At 55.3% G+C, this 23,104-nt stretch overlaps 1 protein-coding gene across 1 annotated transcript in view; it reads right to left on the bottom strand.

The window, feature by feature from the left end:
* The window catches only part of LOC140348643 (zinc finger C3H1 domain-containing protein-like), a 46,972-nt gene extending 24,914 nt beyond the window's left edge, over nucleotides 1-22,058 (bottom strand). Inside the window, exons 1-12 of the mRNA XM_072434639.1 lie at nucleotides 21,689-22,058; nucleotides 20,282-20,467; nucleotides 19,065-19,256; nucleotides 17,738-18,139; nucleotides 11,768-12,048; nucleotides 11,438-11,701; nucleotides 8,820-9,048; nucleotides 7,962-8,170; nucleotides 5,737-5,860; nucleotides 5,594-5,661; nucleotides 5,337-5,504; nucleotides 563-706 (exon numbers count right to left, since the gene is read on the bottom strand). Of these exons, the coding sequence (XP_072290740.1) occupies nucleotides 563-706; nucleotides 5,337-5,504; nucleotides 5,594-5,661; nucleotides 5,737-5,860; nucleotides 7,962-8,170; nucleotides 8,820-9,048; nucleotides 11,438-11,701; nucleotides 11,768-12,048; nucleotides 17,738-18,139; nucleotides 19,065-19,256; nucleotides 20,282-20,467; nucleotides 21,689-21,896 (2,475 nt within the window). The 5' untranslated portion in view covers nucleotides 21,897-22,058. The remainder of the gene's footprint in view (nucleotides 1-562; nucleotides 707-5,336; nucleotides 5,505-5,593; nucleotides 5,662-5,736; nucleotides 5,861-7,961; nucleotides 8,171-8,819; nucleotides 9,049-11,437; nucleotides 11,702-11,767; nucleotides 12,049-17,737; nucleotides 18,140-19,064; nucleotides 19,257-20,281; nucleotides 20,468-21,688) is intronic.
* Between the last annotated feature and the right edge of the window lie 1,046 nt (nucleotides 22,059-23,104).

Raw genomic sequence — 23,104 nt, 5'->3', positions numbered from 1 at the left:
GAGGAGGAGCGGGGTGTAGAGGAAGAGCGGGGTGTAGAGGAAGAGCGGGGTTTAGAGGAGGAGCGGGGTGTAGAGGAAGAGCGGGGTTTAGAGGAGGAGCAGGGTTTAGAGGAGGAGCAGGGTTTAGAGGAGGAGCGGGGTGTAGAGGAGGAGCTGGGTTTAGAGGAGGAGCAGGGTTTAGAGGAGGAGCGGGGTGTAGAGGAGGAGCTGGGTTTAGAGGAGGAGCAGGGTTTAGAGGAGGAGCGGGGTGTAGAGGAGGAGCTGGGTTTAGAGGAGGAGCAGGGTGTAGAGGAAGAGCGGGGTGTAGAGGAAGAGCGGGGTTTAGAGGAGGAGCAGGGTTTAGAGGAGGAGCAGGGTTTAGAGGAGGAGCGGGGTGTAGAGGAGGAGCTGGGTTTAGAGGAGGAGCAGGGTTTAGAGGAGGAGCGGGGTGTAGAGGAGGAGCTGGGTTTAGAGGAGGAGCAGGGTGTAGAGGAGCAGGGTGCAGAGGAGGAGCAGGGTGCAGAGGAGGAGCAGGGTGCAGAGGAGGAGCAGGGTGCAGAGGAGGAGCAGGGTTTAGACTCACCACCAGAGGCGCTCTGGGCAGGTGGTGGCCTCTGTTGAACTTGTTTCGTGTTGGGGCCGTGTTGAGGTTGACCGTGCTCAGGTTTCCTCTGAGCGGCGCCTGAAGCGACGAGGGCTGAGGAGACGACGGGCTGGACGACTGCTCCTGCAAACACAGCACGGTTCAGCACGGTTCAGTGCGCTTTAGCACAGTTCAGAACGCTTTAGCACGGTTCAGTACGCTTTAGCACAGTTCGGAGCGCTTTAGCACGGTTCAGTACGCTTTAGCACGGTTCAGTACGCTTTAGCACAGTTCAGTACGCTTTAGCACGGTTCAGAGCGCTTTAGCACAGTTCAGTACGCTTTAGCACAGTTCAGAGCGCTTTAGCACAGTTCAGTACGCTTTAGCACAGTTCAGTATGCTTTAGCACAGTTCAGTGCGCTTTAGCACAGTTCAGAGCGCTTTAGCACGGTTCAGAGCGCTTTAGCACGGTTCAGAGCGCTTTAGCACAGTTCAGTGCGCTTTAGCACGGTTCAGTACGCTTTAGCACGGTTCAGTACGCTTTAGCACGGTTCAGAGCGCTTTACCACGGTTCAGTCGCTTTAGCACGGTTCAGTCGCTTTAGCACGGTTCAGTGCGCTTTACCACGGTTCAGTCGCTTTAGCACAGTTCAGAGCGCTTTAGCACAGTTCAGAGCGCTTTAGCACAGTTCAGTACGCTTTAGCACAGTTCAGTACGCTTTAGCACGGTTCAGTACGCTTTAGCACAGTTCAGAGCGCTTTAGCACAGTTCAGTACGCTTTAGCACAGTTCAGAGCGCTTTAGCACAGTTCAGTACGCTTTAGCACGGTTCAGAGCGCTTTAGCACAGTTCAGTACGCTTTAGCACGGTTCAGAGCGCTTTAGCACGGTTCAGAGCGCTTTAGCACGGTTCAGAGCGCTTTAGCACGGTTCAGAGCGCTTTAGCACGGTTCAGTACGCTTTAGCACAGTTCAGTACGCTTTAGCACAGTTCAGTACGCTTTAGCACAGTCCAGTACGCTTTAGCACAGTCCAGTACGCTTTAGCACAGTTCAGAACGCTTTAGCACGGTTCAGAGCGCTTTAGCACAGTTCAGAAGGCTTTAGCACGGTTCAGAACGCTTTAGCACGGTTCAGAGCGCTTTAACACGGTTCAGAACGCTTTAGCACAGTTCAGAACGCTTTAGCACAGTTCAGAGCGCTTTAGCACAGTTCAGAGCGCTTTAGCACAGTTCAGTACGCTTTAGCACAGTTCAGTACGCTTTAGCACAGTTCAGTACGCTTTAGCACAGTTCAGTGCGCTTTAGCACAGTTCAGAGTGCTTTAGCACGGTTCAGAGCGCTTTAGCACGGTTCAGAGCGCTTTAGCACAGTTCAGTACGCTTTAGCACGGTTCAGAGCGCTTTAGCACGGTTCAGAGCGCTTTACCACGGTTCAGTCGCTTTAGCACGGTTCAGTCGCTTTAGCACGGTTCAGAGCGCTTTAGCACGGTTCAGTGCGCTTTACCACGGTTCAGTCGCTTTAGCACAGTTCAGAGCGCTTTAGCACAGTTCAGAGCGCTTTAGCACGGTTCAGTACGCTTTAGCACAGTTCAGAGCGCTTTAGCACAGTTCAGTACGCTTTAGCACAGTTCAGAGCGCTTTAGCACAGTTCAGTACGCTTTAGCACAGTTCAGTACGCTTTAGCACGGTTCAGAGCGCTTTAGCACGGTTCAGAGCGCTTTAGCACGGTTCAGAGCGCTTTAGCACGGTTCAGAGCGCTTTAGCACAGTTCAGTACGCTTTAGCACAGTTCAGTACGCTTTAGCACAGTTCAGTACGCTTTAGCACAGTTCAGTACGCTTTAGCACAGTTCAGTACGCTTTAGCACGGTTCAGAGCGCTTTAGCACAGTTCAGTACGCTTTAGCACAGTCCAGTACGCTTTGGCACAGTTCAGAACGCTTTAGCACGGTTCAGAGCGCTTTAGCACAGTTCAGAACGCTTTAGCACAGTTCAGAACGCTTTAGCACGGTTCAGAGCGCTTTAGCACGGTTCAGAACGCTTTAGCACAGTTCAGAACGCTTTAGCACAGTTCAGAGCGCTTTAGCACAGTTCAGTCGCTTTAGCACGGTTCAGTGCGCTTTAGCACGGTTCAGAACGCTTTAGCGCAGTTCAGAACGCTTTAGCGCGGTTCAGAGCGCTTTAGCACAGTTCAGTCGCTTTAGCACGGTTCAGTGCGCTTTAGCACAGTTCAGTACGCTTTAGCACAGTTCAGTACGCTTTAGCACAGTTCAGAACGCTTTAGCACGGTTCAGAGCGCTTTAGCACAGTTCAGTCGCTTTAGCACGGTTCAGTGCGCTTTAGCACAGTTCAGTCGCTTTAGCACGGTTCAGTGCGCTTTAGCACAGTTCAGTACGCTTTAGCACAGTTCAGAACGCTTTAGCACGGTTCAGAGCGCTTTAGCACAGTTCAGTACGCTTTAGCACAGTTCAGTACGCTTTAGCACGGTTCAGTACGCTTTAGCACGGTTCAGAGCGCTTTACCACGGTTCAGTCGCTTTAGCACGGTTCAGTCGCTTTAGCACGGTTCAGTGCGCTTTACCACGGTTCAGTGCGCTTTAGCACAGTTCAGAGCGCTTTAGCACAGTTCAGAGCGCTTTAGCACAGTTCAGTACGCTTTAGCACAGTTCAGTACGCTTTAGCACGGTTCAGTACGCTTTAGCACAGTTCAGAGCGCTTTAGCACAGTTCAGTACGCTTTAGCACAGTTCAGAGCGCTTTAGCACAGTTCAGTACGCTTTAGCACGGTTCAGAGCGCTTTAGCACGGTTCAGAGCGCTTTAGCACGGTTCAGAGCGCTTTAGCACGGTTCAGAGCGCTTTAGCACAGTTCAGTACGCTTTAGCACAGTTCAGTACGCTTTAGCACAGTTCAGTACGCTTTAGCACGGTTCAGAGCGCTTTAGCACAGTTCAGTACGCTTTAGCACAGTCCAGTACGCTTTAGCACAGTTCAGAACGCTTTAGCACGGTTCAGAGCGCTTTAGCACAGTTCAGAACGCTTTAGCACAGTTCAGAACGCTTTAGCACGGTTCAGAGCGCTTTAGCACGGTTCAGAACGCTTTAGCACAGTTCAGAACGCTTTAGCACAGTTCAGAGCGCTTTAGCACAGTTCAGTCGCTTTAGCACGGTTCAGTGCGCTTTAGCACGGTTCAGAACGCTTTAGCGCAGTTCAGAACGCTTTAGCACGGTTCAGAGCGCTTTAGCACAGTTCAGTCGCTTTAGCACGGTTCAGTGCGCTTTAGCACAGTTCAGTACGCTTTAGCACAGTTCAGTACGCTTTAGCACAGTTCAGAACGCTTTAGCACGGTTCAGAGCGCTTTAGCACAGTTCAGTCGCTTTAGCACGGTTCAGTGCGCTTTAGCACAGTTCAGTACGCTTTAGCACAGTTCAGAACGCTTTAGCACGGTTCAGAGCGCTTTAGCACAGTTCAGTGCGCTTTAGCACGGTTCTGTGCGCTTTACCACAGTTCAGTACGCTTTAGCACAGTTCAGAACGCTTTAGCACGGTTCAGAGCGCTTTAGCACAGTTCAGTGCGCTTTAGCACGGTTCAGTGCGCTTTAGCACGGTCCAGAGCGCTTTAGCACAGTTCAGTGCGCTTTAGCACGGTTCTGTGCGCTTTACCACAGTTCAGTACGCTTTAGCACAGTTCAGAACGCTTTAGCACGGTTCAGAGCGCTTTAGCACAGTTCAGAGCGCTTTAGCACAGTTTAGTGCGCTTTAGCACGGTTCAGTGCGCTTTAGCACAGTTCAGTGCGCTTTAGCACGGTTCTGTGCGCTTTACCACAGTTCAGTACGCTTTAGCACAGTTCAGAACGCTTTAGCACGGTTCAGAGCACTTTAGCACAGTTCAGTGCGCTTTAGCACGGTTCAGTGCGCTTTAGCACGGTTCAGAGCGCTTTAGCACAGTTCAGTGCGCTTTAGCACGGTTCTGTGCGCTTTACCACAGTTCAGTACGCTTTAGCACAGTTCAGAACGCTTTAGCACGGTTCAGAGCGCTTTAGCACAGTTCAGAGCGCTTTAGCACGGTTCAGTGCGATTTAGCACAGTTCAGAACGCTTTAGCACGGTTCAGAGCGCTTTACAGTGCGCTTTAGCACGGTTCAGTGCGCTTTACCACGGTTCAGTCGCTTTAGCACGGTTCAGTGCGCTTTAGCACGGTTCAGTGCGCTTTAGCACGGTTCAGAGCGCTTTAGCACGGTTCAGTGCGCTTTAGCACGGTTCAGAACTCTTTAGCACGGTTCAGTACGGTTCGGTATGCTTAAGCACGGTTCATTACGCTTTAGCACGGTTCTGTACGCTTTAGCACGGTTCTGTAGGGTTCAGTGCGCTTTAGCACGGTTCAGTGCGCTTTAGCACGGTTCAGTGCGCTTTAGCACGGTTCAGTGCGCTTTAGCACGGTTCAGAGCGCTTTAGCACAGTTCAGTGCGCTTTAGCACGGTTCAGTGCGCTTTAGCACGGTTCAGTGCGCTTTAGCACGGTTCAGTGCATACCAAGTAGGGCTGCAATGATTACTTGAGTAAAAGGAATATTATTTTCTTGCCTCTATGACTCGTTAATTTACATATTTAATTAAAAACAGGTGAATCTGGCTCTTGTTTCACACAGTGTTTTCCACCAGGACCTGAAGCAGCTAAAGAGAGAGACCACCACAACCAGGTCTGTGGTCAGTCTGTGGTCAGTCTGAGGTCAGTCTGAGGTCAGTCTGTGGTCAGTCTGTTTCCAGGGCAACAGCCTGATCTTCTCACATCGACCACGGTCACTTTCTTGTTGGCCATGGACATGAGGCAGGTCTCTCTCAGCAGCATCTCCTCCTCCTCTTCCTCGTCTGCGAAGGGCGGTTTGGGCGGCGGCTCCAGGTCGTCTGGGGGCGGGAGAGGGGGAGGAGGGGGCGGAGCCAAGGACTGGCCAAAGTCCTACGAGACATCAGAACATCGTACGTTTAAACGCGGTCACGCTGGTTGTACGTTTAAAGGAGACACGATGAGATAAGCAGCGTTCGTACCGCTCCAAAAGGATGGTAGTCGTGGGAGAATCCAGTGTCTGCTCCGGCGCGGCGTGTGGGAGAAGAAGCTGAGGGAAACACACACGATCACGGTAAGAACACGCTTGACACGTGAAGGGGGCGTGTGCAGGGCGTGTCCTCACCCGGAGAGCCGGGCTCGCTGTCCGTTTCCATGGCAACCTCATCGTAGTTGTCGTATTGATAGAGATTTCCCGAAGTGTCCAAACCAGATTTACCCGTCGACTTCCTGTGTTCACGATCCCTGGACTGAAAGAAACAACGAGCCATTAACTTAGAGCTCGAGGGGCAAACGACCTCCTGACGGACATGACCTCCTGACCGGACCTGACCTCCTGATGTACATGACCTCCTGACCGGACATGACCTCCTGGCGGACCTGACCTCCTGGCGGACCTGACCTCCTGACGGACCTGACCTCCTGATGTACATGACCTCCTGACCGACATGACCTCCCGACGGACCTGACCTCCCGACGGACCTGACCTCCCGGCGGACCTGACCTCCTGACGTACATGACCTCCTGACGGACCTGACCTCCTGACGGACCTGACCTCCTGACGGACCTGACCTCCTGATGTACATGACCTCCCGACCGACCTGACCTCCCGACCGACCTGACCTCCCGACGGACATGACCTCCCGACGGACCTGACCTCCCGACGGACCTGACCTCCCGGCGGACCTGACCTCCTGACGTACATGACCTCCTGACGGACCTGACCTCCTGACGGACCTGACCTCCTGACGGACCTGACCTCCTGGCGGACCTGACCTCCTGATGTACATGACCTCCCGACCGACCTGACCTCCCGACGGACATGACCTCCCGACGGACCTGACCTCCCGACGGACCTGACCTCCCGACCGACCTGACCTTCCGGCGGACCTGACCTCCCGACGTACATGACCTCCCGACGTACCGGACCTCCTGGCGGACATGACCTCCTGACGGACATGACCTCCTGACGGACATGACCTCCTGACGGACATGACCTCCTGACGGACATGACCTCCTGACGGACCTGACCTCCTGACGGACCTGACCTCCTGGCGGACCTGACCTCCTGACGTACATGACCTCCTGACGGACCTGACCTCCTGACGGACCTGACCTGCTGGCGGACCTGACCTGCTGGCGGACCTGACCTCCTGACGGACCTGACCTCCTGACGGACCTGACCTCCTGACGGACCTGACCTCCTGACGTACATGACCTCCTGACGGACCTGACCTCCTGACGGACCTGACCTGCTGGCGGACCTGACCTGCTGGCGGATCTGACCTGCTGACGGACCTGACCTCCTGACGGACCTGACCTCCTGACGGACCTGACCTCCTGACGGACCTGACCTCCTGGCGGACCTGACCTCCTGACGGACATGACCTCCTGACGGACATGACCTCCTGACGTACATGACCTCCTGACGGACCTGACCTCCTGGCGGACCTGACCTCCTGGCGGACCTGACCTCCTGACCGACCTGACCTCCCGACGGACATGACCTCCCGACGGACCTGACCTCCTGACCGACCTAACCTCCTGACCGACCTGACCTCCTGGCGGACCTGACCTGCTGACGTACCTGACCTCCTGGCGGACATGACCTCCTGACGAACATGACCTCCTGACGAACATGACCTCCTGACGGACCTGACCTCCTGACGGACCTGACCTCCTGACCTCCCGGCGGACCTGACCTCCCGGCGGACCTGACCTCCCGGCGGACCTGACCTCCCGGCGGACCTGACCTCCCGACCGACCTGACCTCCCGGCGGACCTGACCGGCTGGCGGACCTGACCTCCTGACGGACATGACCTCCTGACGGACCTGACCTCCTGGCGGACCTGACCTCCTGACGTACATGACCTCCTGATGGACCTGACCTCCTGACGTACATGACCTCCTGATGGACCTGACCTCCTGATGGACCTGACCTCCTGACGTACATGACCTCCTGATGGACCTGACCTCCTGATGGACATGACCTCCTGACGGACCTGACCTCCCGGCGGACCTGACCTCCCGACCGACCTGACCTCCCGACCGACCTGACCTCCCGGCGGACCTGACCTGCTGGCGGACCTGACCTGCTGGCGGACCTGACCTCCTGACGGACATGACCTCCTGACGGACCTGACCTCCTGGCGGACCTGACCTCCTGACGTACATGACCTCCTGACGGACCTGACCTCCTGACGGACCTGACCTCCTGACGTACATGACCTCCTGATGGACCTGACCTCCTGACGGACCTGACCTCCTGACGTACATGACCTCCTGACGTACATGACCTCCTGATGGACCTGACCTCCTGATGGACCTGACCTCCTGATGGACCTGGTTACCTTGTTGGGGGGGACGGTCTTGCCCCCGACCAGCTTCATGAAGCGGTTGTACTGCTCGTCCTGGTTGGACAGGTCCCGTATCCTCCGTATCTCCTCCTCTCGTTTGCGGCGCTCCTCTTCGTCCTGGTGTCGCTTCTCCTCCTCCTCGCGCTGCTGCTTCAGTTTCCAGTTCCTCAGCTGCTGTCGCCGCGCCGCCTGTTTGGACGAGGCTTTGGGACAGAACGTGAGGGCTTGTGTTAGCGCTCCATCTAGTGGCGGCGGAGGGAAATGCACCACAGCCACGCGCTAAAGTCACAGCTTCAATGGACATTTTAAAATAAAAGCAGTTATAAAAAACGCTAATATTAAAAAGGTTAAGATGTCTTGGATACAAAATATATAAACTAGGAAACTAATAAATTGTAACCTTGACAACCATTAAAATAAAGCTGGATATTTTATGAAAGATTAGTACTTATTCTGACAAAAATACATCAAGAATAAGGACATTCAAGACAATTAAACTGGAATTTTAATACATTTTCTATCACATTTTTGTAGAATTTGATGCTTATTGGCCTTAAATTTGGCTCCATCGTCAATAATCAATACTTTTTAAATACTTTTTAAGATGCAGCGGCAACAACGAGTCTGAAATGATCAGAACGAGCCTGTGATTTGAGGCTCAGAAGGAGCAGAGAAGAGGAGCACGTACACCCAGAACTATTGTCTAAATATACGTGTACATACTGAGAGTATTTTGTACATACTGAGAGTATTTTGTACATACTGAGAGTATTTTGTACATACTGAGAGTATTTTGTACATACTGAGAGTATTTTGTGCCTCATTGTGCTGCACGTTAGGGCGGAGTCTCACCAGGGCTGATCTTCTTGTTCACGCTGTGGCCTTTGTTCTGGGTCGCTCTCCCTCTGTCGCCCGGAGTCTTGGGTCCGGGTTTAGGTCCGGGTTTAGGACCGGGTTTAAGGCTGGGTTTAGGACTAGGCTTTGGACTGGGTTTGGTCCGGTCTCGTTCTGGTCCCCCGGTCCGGTTGTAGTCCCGGTCCGCAGACCTGAGCCCGGGTTTGGGCCGCTCTCGATCTCGGTCCTGAGAAAAGTAGAAGTCAGGATTATTGGAAATCGTGGAGCCCCACGTGGTCCAGGGCCGGTCCGGGGCCGATCTGGTCCCGGTCTTACTGTGATCCTGGTCTAGTCCTGGTCTTACTGTGGTCCCGGTCTAGTCCCGGTCTTACTGTGGTCCTGGTCTAGTCCTGGTCTTACTGTGGTCCCGGTCTAGTCCCGGTCTTACTGTGGTCCCGGTCTAGTCCCGGTCTTACTGTGGTCCTGGTCTAGTCCCAGTCTTACTGTGGTCCTGGTCTAGTCCCAGTCTTACTGTGGTCCTGGTCTAGTCCCAGTCTTACTGTGGTCCTGGTCTAGTCCCGGTCTTACTGTGGTCCTGGTCTAGTCCCAGTCTTACTGTGGTCCTGGTCTAGTCCCAGTCTTACTGTGGTCCTGGTCTAGTCCCGGTCTTACTGTGGTCCTGGTCTAGTCCCGGTCTTACTGTGGTCCTGGTCTAGTCCCGGTCTTACTGTGGTCCTGGTCTAGTCCCGGTCTTACTGTGGTCCCGGTCTAGTCCCAGTCTTACTGTGGTCCTGGTCTAGTCCCGGTCTTACTGTGGTCCCGGTCTAGTCCCGGTCTTACTGTGGTCCCGGTCTAGTCCCGGTCTTACTGTGGTCCCGGTCTAGTCCCGGTCTTACTGTGGTCCCGGTCTAGTCCCAGTCTTACTGTGGTCCTGGTCTAGTCCCAGTCTTACTGTGGTCCTGGTCTAGTCCCAGTCTTACTGTGGTCCTGGTCTAGTCCCGGTCTTACTGTGGTCCCGGTCTAGTCCCGGTCTTACTGTGGTCCCGGTCTAGTCCCGGTCTTACTGTGGTCCCGGTCTAGTCCCGGTCTTACTGTGGTCCCGGTCTAGTCCCGGTCTTACTGTGGTCCTGGTCTAGTCCCAGTCTTACTGTGGTCCTGGTCTAGTCCCAGTCTTACTGTGGTCCTGGTCTAGTCCCAGTCTTACTGTGGTCCTGGTCTAGTCCCAGTCTTACTGTGGTCCTGGTCTAGTCCCGGTCTTACTGTGGTCCCGGTCTAGTCCCGGTCTTACTGTGGTCCCGGTCTAGTCCCGGTCTTACTGTGGTCCTGGTCTAGTCCCAGTCTTACTGTGGTCCTGGTCTAGTCCCAGTCTTACTGTGGTCCTGGTCTAGTCCCGGTCTTACTGTGGTCCTGGTCTAGTCCCGGTCTTACTGTGGTCCCGGTCTAGTCCCGGTCTTACTGTGGTCCCGGTCTAGTCCCGGTCTTACTGTGGTCCCGGTCTAGTCCCGGTCTTACTGTGGTCCCGGTCTAGTCCCGGTCTTACTGTGGTCCTGGTCTAGTCCCAGTCTTACTGTGGTCCTGGTCTAGTCCCAGTCTTACTGTGGTCCTGGTCTAGTCCCAGTCTTACTGTGGTCCTGGTCTAGTCCCGGTCTTACTGTGGTCCTGGTCTAGTCCCAGTCTTACTGTGGTCCTGGTCTAGTCCCAGTCTTACTGTGGTCCTGGTCTAGTCCCGGTCTTACTGTGGTCCCGGTCTAGTCCCGGTCTTACTGTGGTCCTGGTCTAGTCCCAGTCTTACTGTGGTCCTGGTCTAGTCCCAGTCTTACTGTGGTCCTGGTCTAGTCCCAGTCTTACTGTGGTCCTGGTCTAGTCCCAGTCTTACTGTGGTCCTGGTCTAGTCCCGGTCTTACTGTGGTCCTGGTCTAGTCCCGGTCTTACTGTGGTCCTGGTCTAGTCCCAGTCTTACTGTGGTCCTGGTCTAGTCCCGGTCTTACTGTGGTCCTGGTCTAGTCCCAGTCTTACTGTGGTCCTGGTCTAGTCCCAGTCTTACTGTGGTCCTGGTCTAGTCCCGGTCTTACTGTGGTCCTGGTCTAGTCCCAGTCTTACTGTGGTCCTGGTCTAGTCCCAGTCTTACTGTGGTCCTGGTCTAGTCCCAGTCTTACTGTGGTCCTGGTCTAGTCCCGGTCTTACTGTGGTCCTGGTCTAGTCCCGGTCTTACTGTGGTCCTGGTCTAGTCCCAGTCTTACTGTGGTCCTGGTCTAGTCCCGGTCTTACTGTGGTCCTGGTCTAGTCCCGGTCTTACTGTGGTCCTGGTCTAGTCCCGGTCTTACTGTGGTCCTGGTCTAGTCCCAGTCTTACTGTGGTCCTGGTCTAGTCCCAGTCTTACTGTGGTCCTGGTCTAGTCCCGGTCTTACTGTGGTCCTGGTCTAGTCCCAGTCTTACTGTGGTCCTGGTCTAGTCCCAGTCTTACTGTGGTCCTGGTCTAGTCCCAGTCTTACTGTGGTCCTGGTCTAGTCCCAGTCTTACTGTGGTCCTGGTCTAGTCCCGGTCTTACTGTGGTCCTGGTCTAGTCCCAGTCTTACTGTGGTCCTGGTCTAGTCCCGGTCTTACTGTGGTCCTGCTCCTGGTCTTTACTCAAGTACCTGAGACTTGGTCCTGCTCCTGGTCCTGGTCCGGTCGGTCAGGGGTGCAGCGGAGGCGATGGTGCAGGAGCGTGTGGTGACCCTCTGCCTGAGCGGGGCGGCGGCTGCGGGGGCGGCGGCTGCGGGGGCGGGGCCGGCGCTCTTGGCCTGCTCCTTGCTCTTCTTCATCACCTGCTGCTCCTTCTGGTGCCACTTCTTACTGGCCGACTGCAGCGCGAGGAGGCGCAGCTGCAGCTCCGACAGCTCCTCCTCCTCCACCCGCGGCTGCACAGACACACCCACCCGCTCGTGAGGCGCTCCTCGCTTGGGGCGGGGCTTTGTGGGCGTTACCTTGTCGGTGGAGATGTTGGACTCCACGCTGGACACCGAGGACTCTCTCTTGTCGTCCTTCGGGGCTTTGGCCTCGTCTCCGTCTCCGCAGCAGACTGGACCCGGCTCCGCCTCCTCTGTGGTCGCCGCCTCGCTCTTCGTAGACTCCTCCTTCGTCTCCTCTGGGTTGGATCCCTCGGGAGCGACTTTCTTCTCACCTTTAGGTCGGCTGTTGGAGCAGACGCAGATCTTCTCTTTCGTTTGTTGTTCCGTCTCTCCATCTTGGCCTTCCGTTTCTTCTCCTGCCAAAACGCCACAAGAAATAAGAGTTTTAGATGATTATTTCGGTCCAGTTTCAGTCCTGGTTCGGTCCAGTTTCGGTCCAGCTTCGGTCCTGGTTCGGTCCAGCTTCGGTCCTGGTTCGGTCCTGGTTCGGTCCAGCTTCGGTCCAGCTTCGGTCCCGGTTCGGTCCAGCTTCAGTCCCGGTTCGGTCCAGGTTCGGTCCAGTTTCGGTCCCGGTTCGGTCCCGGTTCGGTCCAGTTTCGGTCCAGCTTCGGTCCAGGTTCGGTCCAGCTTCGGTCCAGGTTCGGTCCAGCTTCGGTCCTGGTTCGGTCCAGCTTCGGTCCTGGTTCGGTCCAGCTTCGGTCCAGCTTCGGTCCAGCTTCAGTCCAGGTTCGGTCCAGTTTCGGTCCCGGTTCGGTCCAGTTTCGGTCCAGTTTCGGTCCAGCTTCGGTCCCGGTTCGGTCCAGTTTCGGTCCAGCTTCGGTCCCGGTTCGGTCCAGTTTCGGTCCAGTTTCGGTCCAGTTTCGGTCCAGTTTCGGTCCAGCTTCGGTCCAGCTTCGGTCCCGGTTCGGTCCAGCTTCAGTCCCGGTTCGGTCCAGGTTCGGTCCAGTTTCGGTCCAGGTTCGGTCCAGTTTCGGTCCCGGTTCGGTCCAGTTTCGGTCCAGTTTCGGTCCAGCTTCGGTCCCGGTTCGGTCCAGTTTCGGTCCAGCTTCGGTCCAGGTTCGGTCCAGTTTCGGTCCAGGTTCGGTCCAGTTTCGGTCCAGCTTCGGTCCAGGTTCGGTCCAGGTTCGGTCCAGCTTCGGTCCTGGTTCGGTCCAGCTTCGGTCCAGGTTCGGTCCAGGTTCGGTCCAGTTTCGGTCCCGGTTCGGTCCAGTTTCGGTCCAGTTTCGGTCCAGTTTCGGTCCCGGTTCGGTCCAGTTTCGGTCCAGCTTCAGTCCTGTTTCGGTCCAGGTTCGGTCCAGTTTCGGTCCCGGTTCGGTCCAGTTTCGGTCCAGCTTCGGTCCAGCTTCGGTCCAGCTTCGGTCCAGCTTCGGTCCCGGTTCGGTCCAGTTTCGGTCCAGTTTCGGTCCAGCTTCGGTCCAGCTTCGGTCCCGGTTCGGTCCAGCTTCGGTCCAGCTTCGGTCCCGGTTCGGTCCAGTTTCGGTCCAGCTTCGGTCCAGCTTCGGTCCAGTTTCGGTCCAGGTTCGGTCCCGGTTCGGTCCAGTTTCGGTCCAGTTTCGGTCCAGCTTCGGTCCCGGTTCGGTCCAGCTTCGGTCCCGGTTCGGTCCAGTTTCGGTCCTGGTTCGGTCCAGCTTCGGTCCAGTTTCGGTCCAGGTTCGGTCCCGGTTCGGCCCAGTTTCGGTCCAGTTTCGGTCCTGGTTCGGTCCAGCTTCGGTCCAGTTTCGGTCCAGGTTCGGTCCTGGTTCGGTCCAGTTTCGGTCCCGGTTCGGTCCAGCTTCAGTCCCGGTTCGGTCCCGGTTCGGTCCAGCTTCAGTCCTGGTTCGGTCCAGTTTCAGTCCCGGTTCGGTCCAGCTTCAGTCCCGGTTCGGTCCCGGTTCGGTCCTGGTTTGGTCCAGTTTCGGTCCAGTTTCGGTCCAGTTTCGGTCCCGTTTCAGTCCAGTTTGAGTCCTGGTTCGGTCCAGCTTCAGTCCAGTTTCGGTCCAGGTTCGGTCCAGGTTCGGTCCAGGTTCGTCCCGGTTCGGTTCAGCTGCAGTCCTGGTTCGGTCCAGCTTCGGTCCAGCTTCGGTCCAGTTTCAGTCCAGGGTCGGTCCAGTTTCGGTCCAGTTTCGGTCCAGCTTCGGTCCCGGTTCGGTCCAGCTTCGGTCCCGGTTCGGTCCAGTTTCGGTCCTGGTTCGGTCCAGCTTCGGTCCAGGTTCGGTCCAGTTTCGGTCCTGGTTCGGTCCAGCTTCGGTCCAGTTTCGGTCCAGTTTCGGTCCAGGTTCGGTCCAGGTTCGGTCCCGGTTCGGTCCAGTTTCGGTCCAGCTTCGGTCCCGGTTCGGTCCAGCTTCGGTCCCGGTTCGGTCCAGTTTCGGTCCTGGTTCGGTCCTGGTTCGGTCCAGCTTCGGTCCAGTTTCGGTCCAGGTTCGGTCCTGGTTCGGTCCAGCTTCAGTCCTGGTTCGGTCCAGTTTCGGTCCCGGTTCGGTCCAGCTTCAGTCCTGGTTCGGTCCAGTTTCAGTCCCGGTTCGGTCCAGCTTCAGTCCCGGTTCGGTCCTGGTTTGGTCCAGTTTCGGTCCAGTTTCGGTCCCGTTTCAGTCCAGTTTGAGTCCCGGTTCGGTCCAGCTTCAGTCCTGGTTCGGTCCAGTTTCAGTCCCGGTTCGGTCCCGGTTCGGTCCAGCTTCAGTCCTGGTTCGGTCCAGTTTCAGTCCCGGTTCGGTCCAGCTTCAGTCCTGGTTCTGTCCAGTTTCAGTCCCGGTTCGGTCCAGCTTCAGTCCCGGTTCGGTCCCGGTTCGGTCCAGTTTCGGTCCAGTTTCGGTCCAGCTTCGGTCCAGCTTCGGTCCCGGTTCGGTCCAGCTTCGGTCCCGGTTCGGTCCAGTTTCGGTCCTGGTTCGGTCCAGCTTCGGTCCAGTTTCGGTCCAGGTTCGGTCCCGGTTCGGCCCAGTTTCGGTCCAGTTTCGGTCCTGGTTCGGTCCAGCTTCGGTCCAGTTTCGGTCCAGGTTCGGTCCTGGTTCGGTCCAGTTTCGGTCCCGGTTCGGTCCAGCTTCAGTCCTGGTTCGGTCCAGTTTCAGTCCCGGTTCGGTCCAGCTTCAGTCCCGGTTCGGTCCCGGTTCGGTCCTGGTTTGGTCCAGTTTCGGTCCAGTTTCGGTCCAGTTTCGGTCCCGTTTCAGTCCAGTTTGAGTCCTGGTTCGGTCCAGCTTCAGTCCAGTTTCGGTCCAGGTTCGGTCCAGGTTCGTCCCGGTTCGGTCCAGGTTCGTCCCGGTTCGGTTCAGCTGCAGTCCTGGTTCGGTCCAGCTTCGGTCCAGCTTCGGTCCAGTTTCAGTCCAGGGTCGGTCCAGTTTCGGTCCAGTTTCGGTCCAGCTTCGGTCCCGGTTCGGTCCAGCTTCGGTCCCGGTTCGGTCCAGTTTCGGTCCTGGTTCGGTCCAGCTTCGGTCCAGGTTCGGTCCAGTTTCGGTCCAGGTTCGGTCCAGCTTCAGTCCCGGTTCGGTCCTGGTTTGGTCCAGTTTCGGTCCAGTTTCGGTCCAGTTTCGGTCCCGTTTCAGTCCAGTTTGAGTCCCGGTTCGGTCCAGCTTCAGTCCTGGTTCGGTCCAGTTTCAGTCCCGGTTCGGTCCCGGTTCGGTCCAGCTTCGGTCCAGCTTCGGTCCAGGTTCGGTCCAGTTTCGGTCCAGCTTCGGTCCAGCTTCGGTCCAGTTTCGGTCCAGGTTCGGTCCCGGTTCGGTCCAGTTTCGGTCCAGTTTCGGTCCAGCTTCGGTCCCGGTTCGGTCCAGCTTCGGTCCCGGTTCGGTCCAGTTTCGGTCCTGGTTCGGTCCAGCTTCGGTCCAGTTTCGGTCCAGGTTCGGTCCCGGTTCGGCCCAGTTTCGGTCCAGTTTCGGTCCTGGTTCGGTCCAGCTTCGGTCCAGTTTCGGTCCAGGTTCGGTCCTGGTTCGGTCCAGTTTCGGTCCCGGTTCGGTCCAGCTTCAGTCCCGGTTCGGTCCAGTTTCAGTCCCGGTTCGGTCCCGGTTCGGTCCAGCTTCAGTCCTGGTTCGGTCCAGTTTCAGTCCCGGTTCGGTCCAGCTTCAGTCCCGGTTCGGTCCCGGTTCGGTCCTGGTTTGGTCCAGTTTCGGTCCAGTTTCGGTCCAGTTTCGGTCCCGTTTCAGTCCAGTTTGAGTCCTGGTTCGGTCCAGCTTCAGTCCAGTTTCGGTCCAGGTTCGGTCCAGGTTCGGTCCAGCTTCGGTCCAGCTTCGGTCCAGTTTCAGTCCAGGGTCGGTCCAGTTTCGGTCCAGTTTCGGTCCAGCTTCGGTCCCGGTTCGGTCCAGCTTCGGTCCCGGTTCGGTCCAGTTTCGGTCCTGGTTCGGTCCAGCTTCGGTCCAGGTTCGGTCCAGTTTCGGTCCTGGTTCGGTCCAGCTTCGGTCCAGTTTCGGTCCAGTTTCGGTCCAGGTTCGGTCCAGGTTCGGTCCCGGTTCGGTCCAGTTTCGGTCCAGCTTCGGTCCCGGTTCGGTCCAGCTTCGGTCCCGGTTCGGTCCAGTTTCGGTCCTGGTTCGGTCCTGCTTCGGTCCAGTTTCGGTCCAGTTTCGGTCCAGGTTCGGTCCTGGTTCGGTCCAGCTTCAGTCCTGGTTCGGTCCAGTTTCGGTCCCGGTTCGGTCCAGCTTCAGTCCTGGTTCGGTCCAGTTTCAGTCCCGGTTCGGTCCAGCTTCAGTCCCGGTTCGGTCCTGGTTTGGTCCAGTTTCGGTCCAGTTTCGGTCCCGTTTCAGTCCAGTTTGAGTCCCGGTTCGGTCCAGCTTCAGTCCTGGTTCGGTCCAGTTTCAGTCCCGGTTCGGTCCCGGTTCGGTCCAGCTTCAGTCCTGGTTCGGTCCAGTTTCAGTCCCGGTTCGGTCCAGCTTCAGTCCTGGTTCGGTCCAGTTTCGGTCCCGGTTCGGTCCAGTTTCGGTCCAGCTTCGGTCCAGCTTCGGTCCCGGTTCGGTCCAGCTTCGGTCCCGGTTCGGTCCAGTTTCGGTCCTGGTTCGGTCCAGCTTCGGTCCAGTTTCGGTCCAGGTTCGGTCCCGGTTCGGCCCAGTTTCGGTCCAGTTTCGGTCCTGGTTCGGTCCAGCTTCGGTCCAGGTTCGGTCCAGGTTCGGTCCTGGTTCGGTCCAGTTTCGGTCCCGGTTCGGTCCAGCTTCAGTCCTGGTTCGGTCCAGTTTCAGTCCCGGTTCGGTCCCGGTTCGGTCCAGCTTCAGTCCTGGTTCGGTCCAGTTTCAGTCCCGGTTCGGTCCAGCTTCAGTCCCGGTTCGGTCCCGGTTCGGTCCTGGTTTGGTCCAGTTTCGGTCCAGTTTCGGTCCAGTTTCGGTCCCGTTTCAGTCCAGTTTGAGTCCTGGTTCGGTCCAGCTTCAGTCCAGTTTCGGTCCAGGTTCGGTCCAGGTTCGGTCCAGGTTCGTCCCGGTTCGGTTCAGCTGCAGTCCTGGTTCGGTCCAGCTTCGGTCCAGCTTCGGTCCAGTTTCAGTCCAGGGTCGGTCCAGTTTCGGTCCAGTTTCGGTCCAGCTTCGGTCCCGGTTCGGTCCAGCTTCGGTCCCGGTTCGGTCCAGTTTCGGTCCTGGTTCGGTCCAGCTTCGGTCCAGGTTCGGTCCAGTTTCGGTCCAGGTTCGGTCCAGGTTCGGTCCCGGTTCGGTCCAGTTTCGGTCCAGCTTCGGTCCCGGTTCGGTCCAGCTTCGGTCCCGGTTCGGTCCAGTTTCGGTCCTGGTTCGGTCCAGCTTCGGTCCAGTTTCGGTCCAGTTTCGGTCCAGGTTCGGTCCAGGTTCGGTCCCGGTTCGGTCCAGTTTCGGTCCAGCTTCGGTCCCGGTTCGGTCCAGCTTCGGTCCCGGTTCGGTCCAGTTTCGGTCCTGGTTCGGTCCTGGTTCGGTCCAGCTTCGGTCCAGGTTCGGTCCAGGTTCGGTCCTGGTTCGGTCCAGTTTCGGTCCCGGTTCGGTCCAGCTTCAGTCCTGGTTCGGTCCAGTTTCAGTCCCGGTTCGGTCCAGCTTCAGTCCTGGTTCGGTCCAGTTTCAGTCCCGGTTCGGTCCAGCTTCAGTCCCGGTTCGGTCCTGGTTCGGTCCAGCTTCAGTCCTGGTTCTGACCTGCCGTACTCACCGTCCATGTCCATGGTCTCCGCTTGCTCCGCCCACTTCTTCTTCAGCTCGTCCAGATTGGCCGAGACCTTCTGCCGCAGCGGTTTGATATTGAACGCCTGGAACACCTTCTTCTTGTTGGCGTTTCCCACACTCTGCTCGGCGGCGCCCTCTTCGGCCGGCGCCGGCTCCTCAATACTGTTGGCGTGGTTACAAGCGTTGTTGGCGGTGGCGGCGGCGTTGGCGTCGTCCGGGGAAACGGCAGGCTCAAACGCCATGGTCTCCTCCTTCCGGATGCACTCCAGTTCCAGCTGGATCTGTTTGTATCGCGACAAAAGGTCTTCAAACGACTCTTCGACACTGGACTCGGCTTTGGCGGCAGAATAAAGAGGTTTGCGAGGCTGGTTCCGGCCCGGGGGCTTCTCTGCGGGGGCAAAGGTCAAGGAAGGACTGGACATTCAACATTCGGAGACATCTTTGACCTTCTGTATGAAAACAAACACATCGGGTCTAAAACACATCTATAACGACAAAGTCTATCATTTTAAACGTGCACTACTGCCGCTGTCCTGTGGGGGCGCTGCGAGCTAAACACAGCTAGCGACGCACGTTAGCATTTCCTGTTTATCGACTAGTTTATGGTTTTACAGAGATTTAGAAGTTAAAACACGAAAATAAAAAAAAGACACTAAAAACATGTCTTTTATTGAACATAATTTTGCTTCTAGATTACTCCAGATGTTTAGTTTAGTTTAGTGTGTGATATTTCTTGGTCTTGTTTTGGACAGGCGTGTTTCAGGTTTCACTTTCACACGATGACGTCAGATTTCACAGTAAATGAAACTTCATGTGGAACACGCCCAGAAGTAAAAAGAACAATAGAGTATAAACCACAGACAAACAGCCTTTGGTTTGCTCTTGTTTGTCAAAATATGAGGTTTAATGTTTATTGATTATCATTATTATTCACATTTAAGCTTTTTTTTTTTTTAAGCATTTAAATCAACATTTCCTCCCTGAATGGGCCGGCGCCCTCTAAACGGCCCCTGTGCCCCCTGAACGGCCCCTGTGCCCCCTGAACGGCCCCTGTGCCCCCTGAACGGCCCCTGTGCCCCCTGAACGGGCCCGGCGCCCCCTAAACGGGCTCGGCGCCCCCTGAACGGGCCCGGCGCCCTCTAAACGGCCCCTGTGCCCCCTGAACGGCCCCTGTGCCCCCTGAACGGCCCCTGTGCCCCCTGAACGGGCCCGGCGCCCCCTAAACGGGCTCGGCGCCCCCTGAACGGGCCCGGCGCCCCCTAAACGGCCCCGGCGCCCTCTAAACGGGCCCTGTAATCACACAAAGAGGATACGTTTCCTGGAAGGAGAGTCGTTCTTGTTTCCGTGGTTCTCGGCGGGGCCGTACCAGCTGCTCGGGCCCCTGTTGTTTCCTCCACGTCTCCAGTCGGCCCCTCGTCCTCTTCGACCTTGTCTGAATCGGCCCAGAGCTCCATGGCTCCGCTCCCAGAAGTTAGACCTCTGCGGGAGCTCCACATGACCTCCACCTGCAACGCACCAGCAAACACCGTCAGGAACAACAGCAAACACCGTCAGGAACAACAGCAAACACCGTCAGGAACAACAGCAAACACCGTCAGGAACAACAGCAAACACCGTCAGGAACAGCAAACACCGTCAGGAACAACAGCAAACACCGTCAGGGGCACCGTCAGGGGCACCGTCAGAGGCACCGTCAGAGGCACCGTCAGAGGCACCGTCAGGGGCACCGTCAGGGGCACCGTCAGGGGCACCGTCAGGGGCACCGTCAGAGGCACCGTCAGAGGCACCATCAGATGCACCGTCAGAGGCACCATCAGGGGCACCAGTGGTTTTGCTTCTTGACATTGGCCTTAGTTTGTCTAAATGCAAAGTGTATTTCCTCATCAGTGAGTATAGACATATGGGAGTTTTGTTTATAGGAGATCTTCTACTGAGAGTGTTTTTCAAACTTCCTTTTCTTTTCCTCTGTATCTGCCTGCGTTGCAACAATGAAATTTCCCCATGTGGGACAATAAAGGAATATCTTATCAAACGCTTCAGAGACACAACTGTCACTCACTTTTCATCGAGCTGTTAAACATAAACATTGATTGAGTCTCGTGACAGATGCTCATCACCACAGAAGAAGCAGAAATCAGAATTGTTCTTTTAAATGTGTTTTAAATGTGTTATAATACAATAATCTGATCAGATGATTGTACTTTTCTCTCATTCTCCTTAAGTTTCTGTGTCATTAAAGTCATTATTGCTCAGGTTTTAGCTTTTGTTTTCACAGCAGAGGCTCTGGGGGGCACAGGCTCTTGGGGCCCACAGGCTCTTGGGGGGCAGGCTCTGGGGGGCCTGGCTCTTGGGGGGCACAGGCTCTGGGGGGCACAGGCTCTTGGGGCCCACAGGCTCTTGGGGGCCCACAGGCTCTTGGGGGCCCACAGGCTCTTGGGGGGCAGGCTCTGGGGGGCCTGGCTCTTGGGGCCCACAGGCTCTGGGGCCCCTGGGGCCACATTCACAGACACATTCAGCGCTCCTGTCTCACCGTGTCCTGGCGTCTGGGTCGAGAGCAGAGCAGAGGAAACCACAGGCCGCTCTGGTCCACTCGGCCCACACTGCTGCTGCCTGTGGCCCAGAGGAAACGGCCCACGAGGGGGCCCGTGACGGGGCCCGTGTGGGTAAGGGGGCCCGTGTGGGGGCCCATGAGGGAACTGTCCCAGCGAGCGTAAGTCTGGAGGAAACAGAGTGTTAGAGTCAAAGTTCAAGTGTAGAAAATTTATGAAAAAAGTAAATTATTGATGAAAATTAGAAATAGTTTGTTTTTTGACATTTTGATAAAAATGTCACAGTTTGAATATGTTTTTAACCAAATACAATGAGTCTTCACTTCTATAACGAGGCGATCAGTGGTTCTCATGTATACCACTGTAAATAGTGTGTATTTATATTCAAAGTATTTAGTATACTTTTATGCTGCTTGCTTCTAGTTGCACCTGGTCACCAGAGAAAGTTCATATTTCATAGAGAAAAGAAGGTTCAAACACGGCTTCAGTTTGAATTATCTCCACGTTGTTGTTGTTGTTATTGTTGTTTGTTTGTGATGAACCTTAAGTCCAGGTCAGAAGGTTTGACTGTTCATCAGGTGAGAATGTTCTAACGTGAGTCTAATGTGTTATAAAACAACATTTGTGGTAAAGTGTCTTCAACCGGGTTCACGCGCTTACACCGGGGTCACGCGCTTACACCGGGGTCACGCGCTTACACCGGGTTCACGCGCTTACACCGGGGTCACGCGCTTACACCGGGTTCACGCGCTTACACCGGGTTCACGCGCTTACACCGGGTTCACGCGCTTACACCGGGTTCACGCGCTTACACCGGGTTCACGCGCTTACACCGGGGTCACGCGCTTACACCGGGGTCACGCGCTTACACCGGGTTCACGTGTTTAACACAGGGGTCACGCGCTTACACCGGGGTCACGCGCTTACACCGGGGTCACGCGCTTAAACCGGGTTCACGTGTTTAACACAGGGGTCACGCGCTTACACCGGGGTCACGCGCTTACACCGGGGTCACGCGCTTACACCGGGGTCACGCGCTTAAACCGGGTTCACGTGTTTAACACAGGGGTCACGCGCTTACACCGGGGTCACGCGCTTACACCGGGTTCACGTGTTTAACACAGGGGTCACGCGCTTACACCGGGGTCACGCGCTTAAACCGGGTTCACGTGTTTAACACAGGGGGTCACGCGCTTACACCGGGGTCACGCGCTTACACCAGGGGTTCACGTGCTTAGAGCGGGGTCACGTGTCTCCGCGGGGCTTTGACTCGTCATATTCCGTGACATTGCGGTCGTAATCTCGCTTTCTCTTGTTATGTCACGTTATGGAATCTCGACTCGGTCCATTTTGTCCGTTACCGGGGACGTATTGTCCGCGTCACCCACCTCGGTTCATGAGCGCCGGTAGGTTCCCCGACCTGTTCCCGGCTCGTTTGCCCGGTCTGTGGCCCGGTTTGGCCCGCGGGGCTCGGTTCCCTTCCCCCCGCCCGAGAGGCACGTTCTCCTCGGTTTCATCATCGCAGATTTCCCCGTCTTCGAGCTCTCCTTCCTCCTCTCCAGCTCCGGGCGCCTTGACACACGCGTTTACCTCCATGTTTGTCTCTAAACTACGGGCGGGATGTGTTCGTGGAGCCGGCGGTTCAACGAATCACCGAATATCCGCGGTGAAAGTCATGTTCGGGGCCCGGAATGAACGCGTCCAGCGCTGACACGGATTAGCGGCGGAATGCTAACGGCGCTAGGCTAACGCTACTGCCGATCCCGCACTGTCTCGCGAGAAGTGACGCACAGCAAAACGAGACTTGAGAGAGTTTCCGAAAACGCAAAAAAGGAATAAATATATAACTAACTAAACGAATAAACAAATAAACCCCCAAAAGCAAATGATTAAAGTAAAAATAAAATATACATAATTGAAAGTATGAAGGTTATTTTGTGTTTTTAATCCGATTTTTATTTTTTACATCTAATTAAAAAAATGTAATCGTATACAATGAATATTTTTACTAGATTCAATGTCAAAAAAAATAATAATTCAATGTAAAAATAAAATTCGATGTCTAAAAAAAAAAATCGTCATAAAAACAGAAAATAACCTTCATATTCATAGAAAGACATTTTTATCTGTGAAAGGAATATTTTTGATATTTTTGTTTAATCTTTGCAACTGGATCAGTCCTTTCATTCTTCAACATTTTTTCAAAAATGTATTATTAAAAAGATTTTAATTCATCTTGATCATTATCCTGTGTGTTTACAAGCCAGTCAGATGTGAAGGTTATTTATTTTTTTACATCGAATCTAGTAAAAATAGTCATTGTATATAAATACGATTCCATGTAAAAAATGTAAATAAATGAATAAATTCAATGTAAAAAATAAATAAATTTCCATGTAAAAAAATTCGACACAAAATAACCTTCATATTCATAGTCAGATTTCAGTCAAATACCAACTAACAAAAAGAAGAAGACAAAAATAACGACAATGATGTAATTTAATAATGCCAGTACCATTAAGTAAAATATATATAATACTAATAATCACAACTGTTTGTTATTATCGCCCCCCTGTGGCCCCTGGTGCTCCTGCGGCCCCTGGTGCTCCTGCGGCCCCTGGTGCTCCTGCGGCCCCTGGTGCTCCAGCGGCCCCTGGTGCTCCTGCGGCCCCTGGTGCTCCTGCGGCCCCTGGTGCTCCTGCGGCCCCTGGTGCTCCAGCGGCCTCTCGTCCCAGTACAAACCGGGCCTTTCCCTGCTTTTCTTCTCAAATATGATCTTTGACAACTTGATACGGCCACAATAT

The sequence above is a fragment of the Eucyclogobius newberryi genome, unplaced genomic scaffold, assembly GCF_026437365.1.
Source record: "Eucyclogobius newberryi isolate DKJ021-1_F unplaced genomic scaffold, fEucNew1.0.hap1 SCAF_7, whole genome shotgun sequence".
Lineage (NCBI taxonomy): Eukaryota > Metazoa > Chordata > Actinopteri > Gobiiformes > Gobiidae > Eucyclogobius > Eucyclogobius newberryi.
The sequence above is the reverse complement of the archived record's forward strand: the minus strand, read 5'-3'. Positions and strand labels throughout refer to the sequence as shown.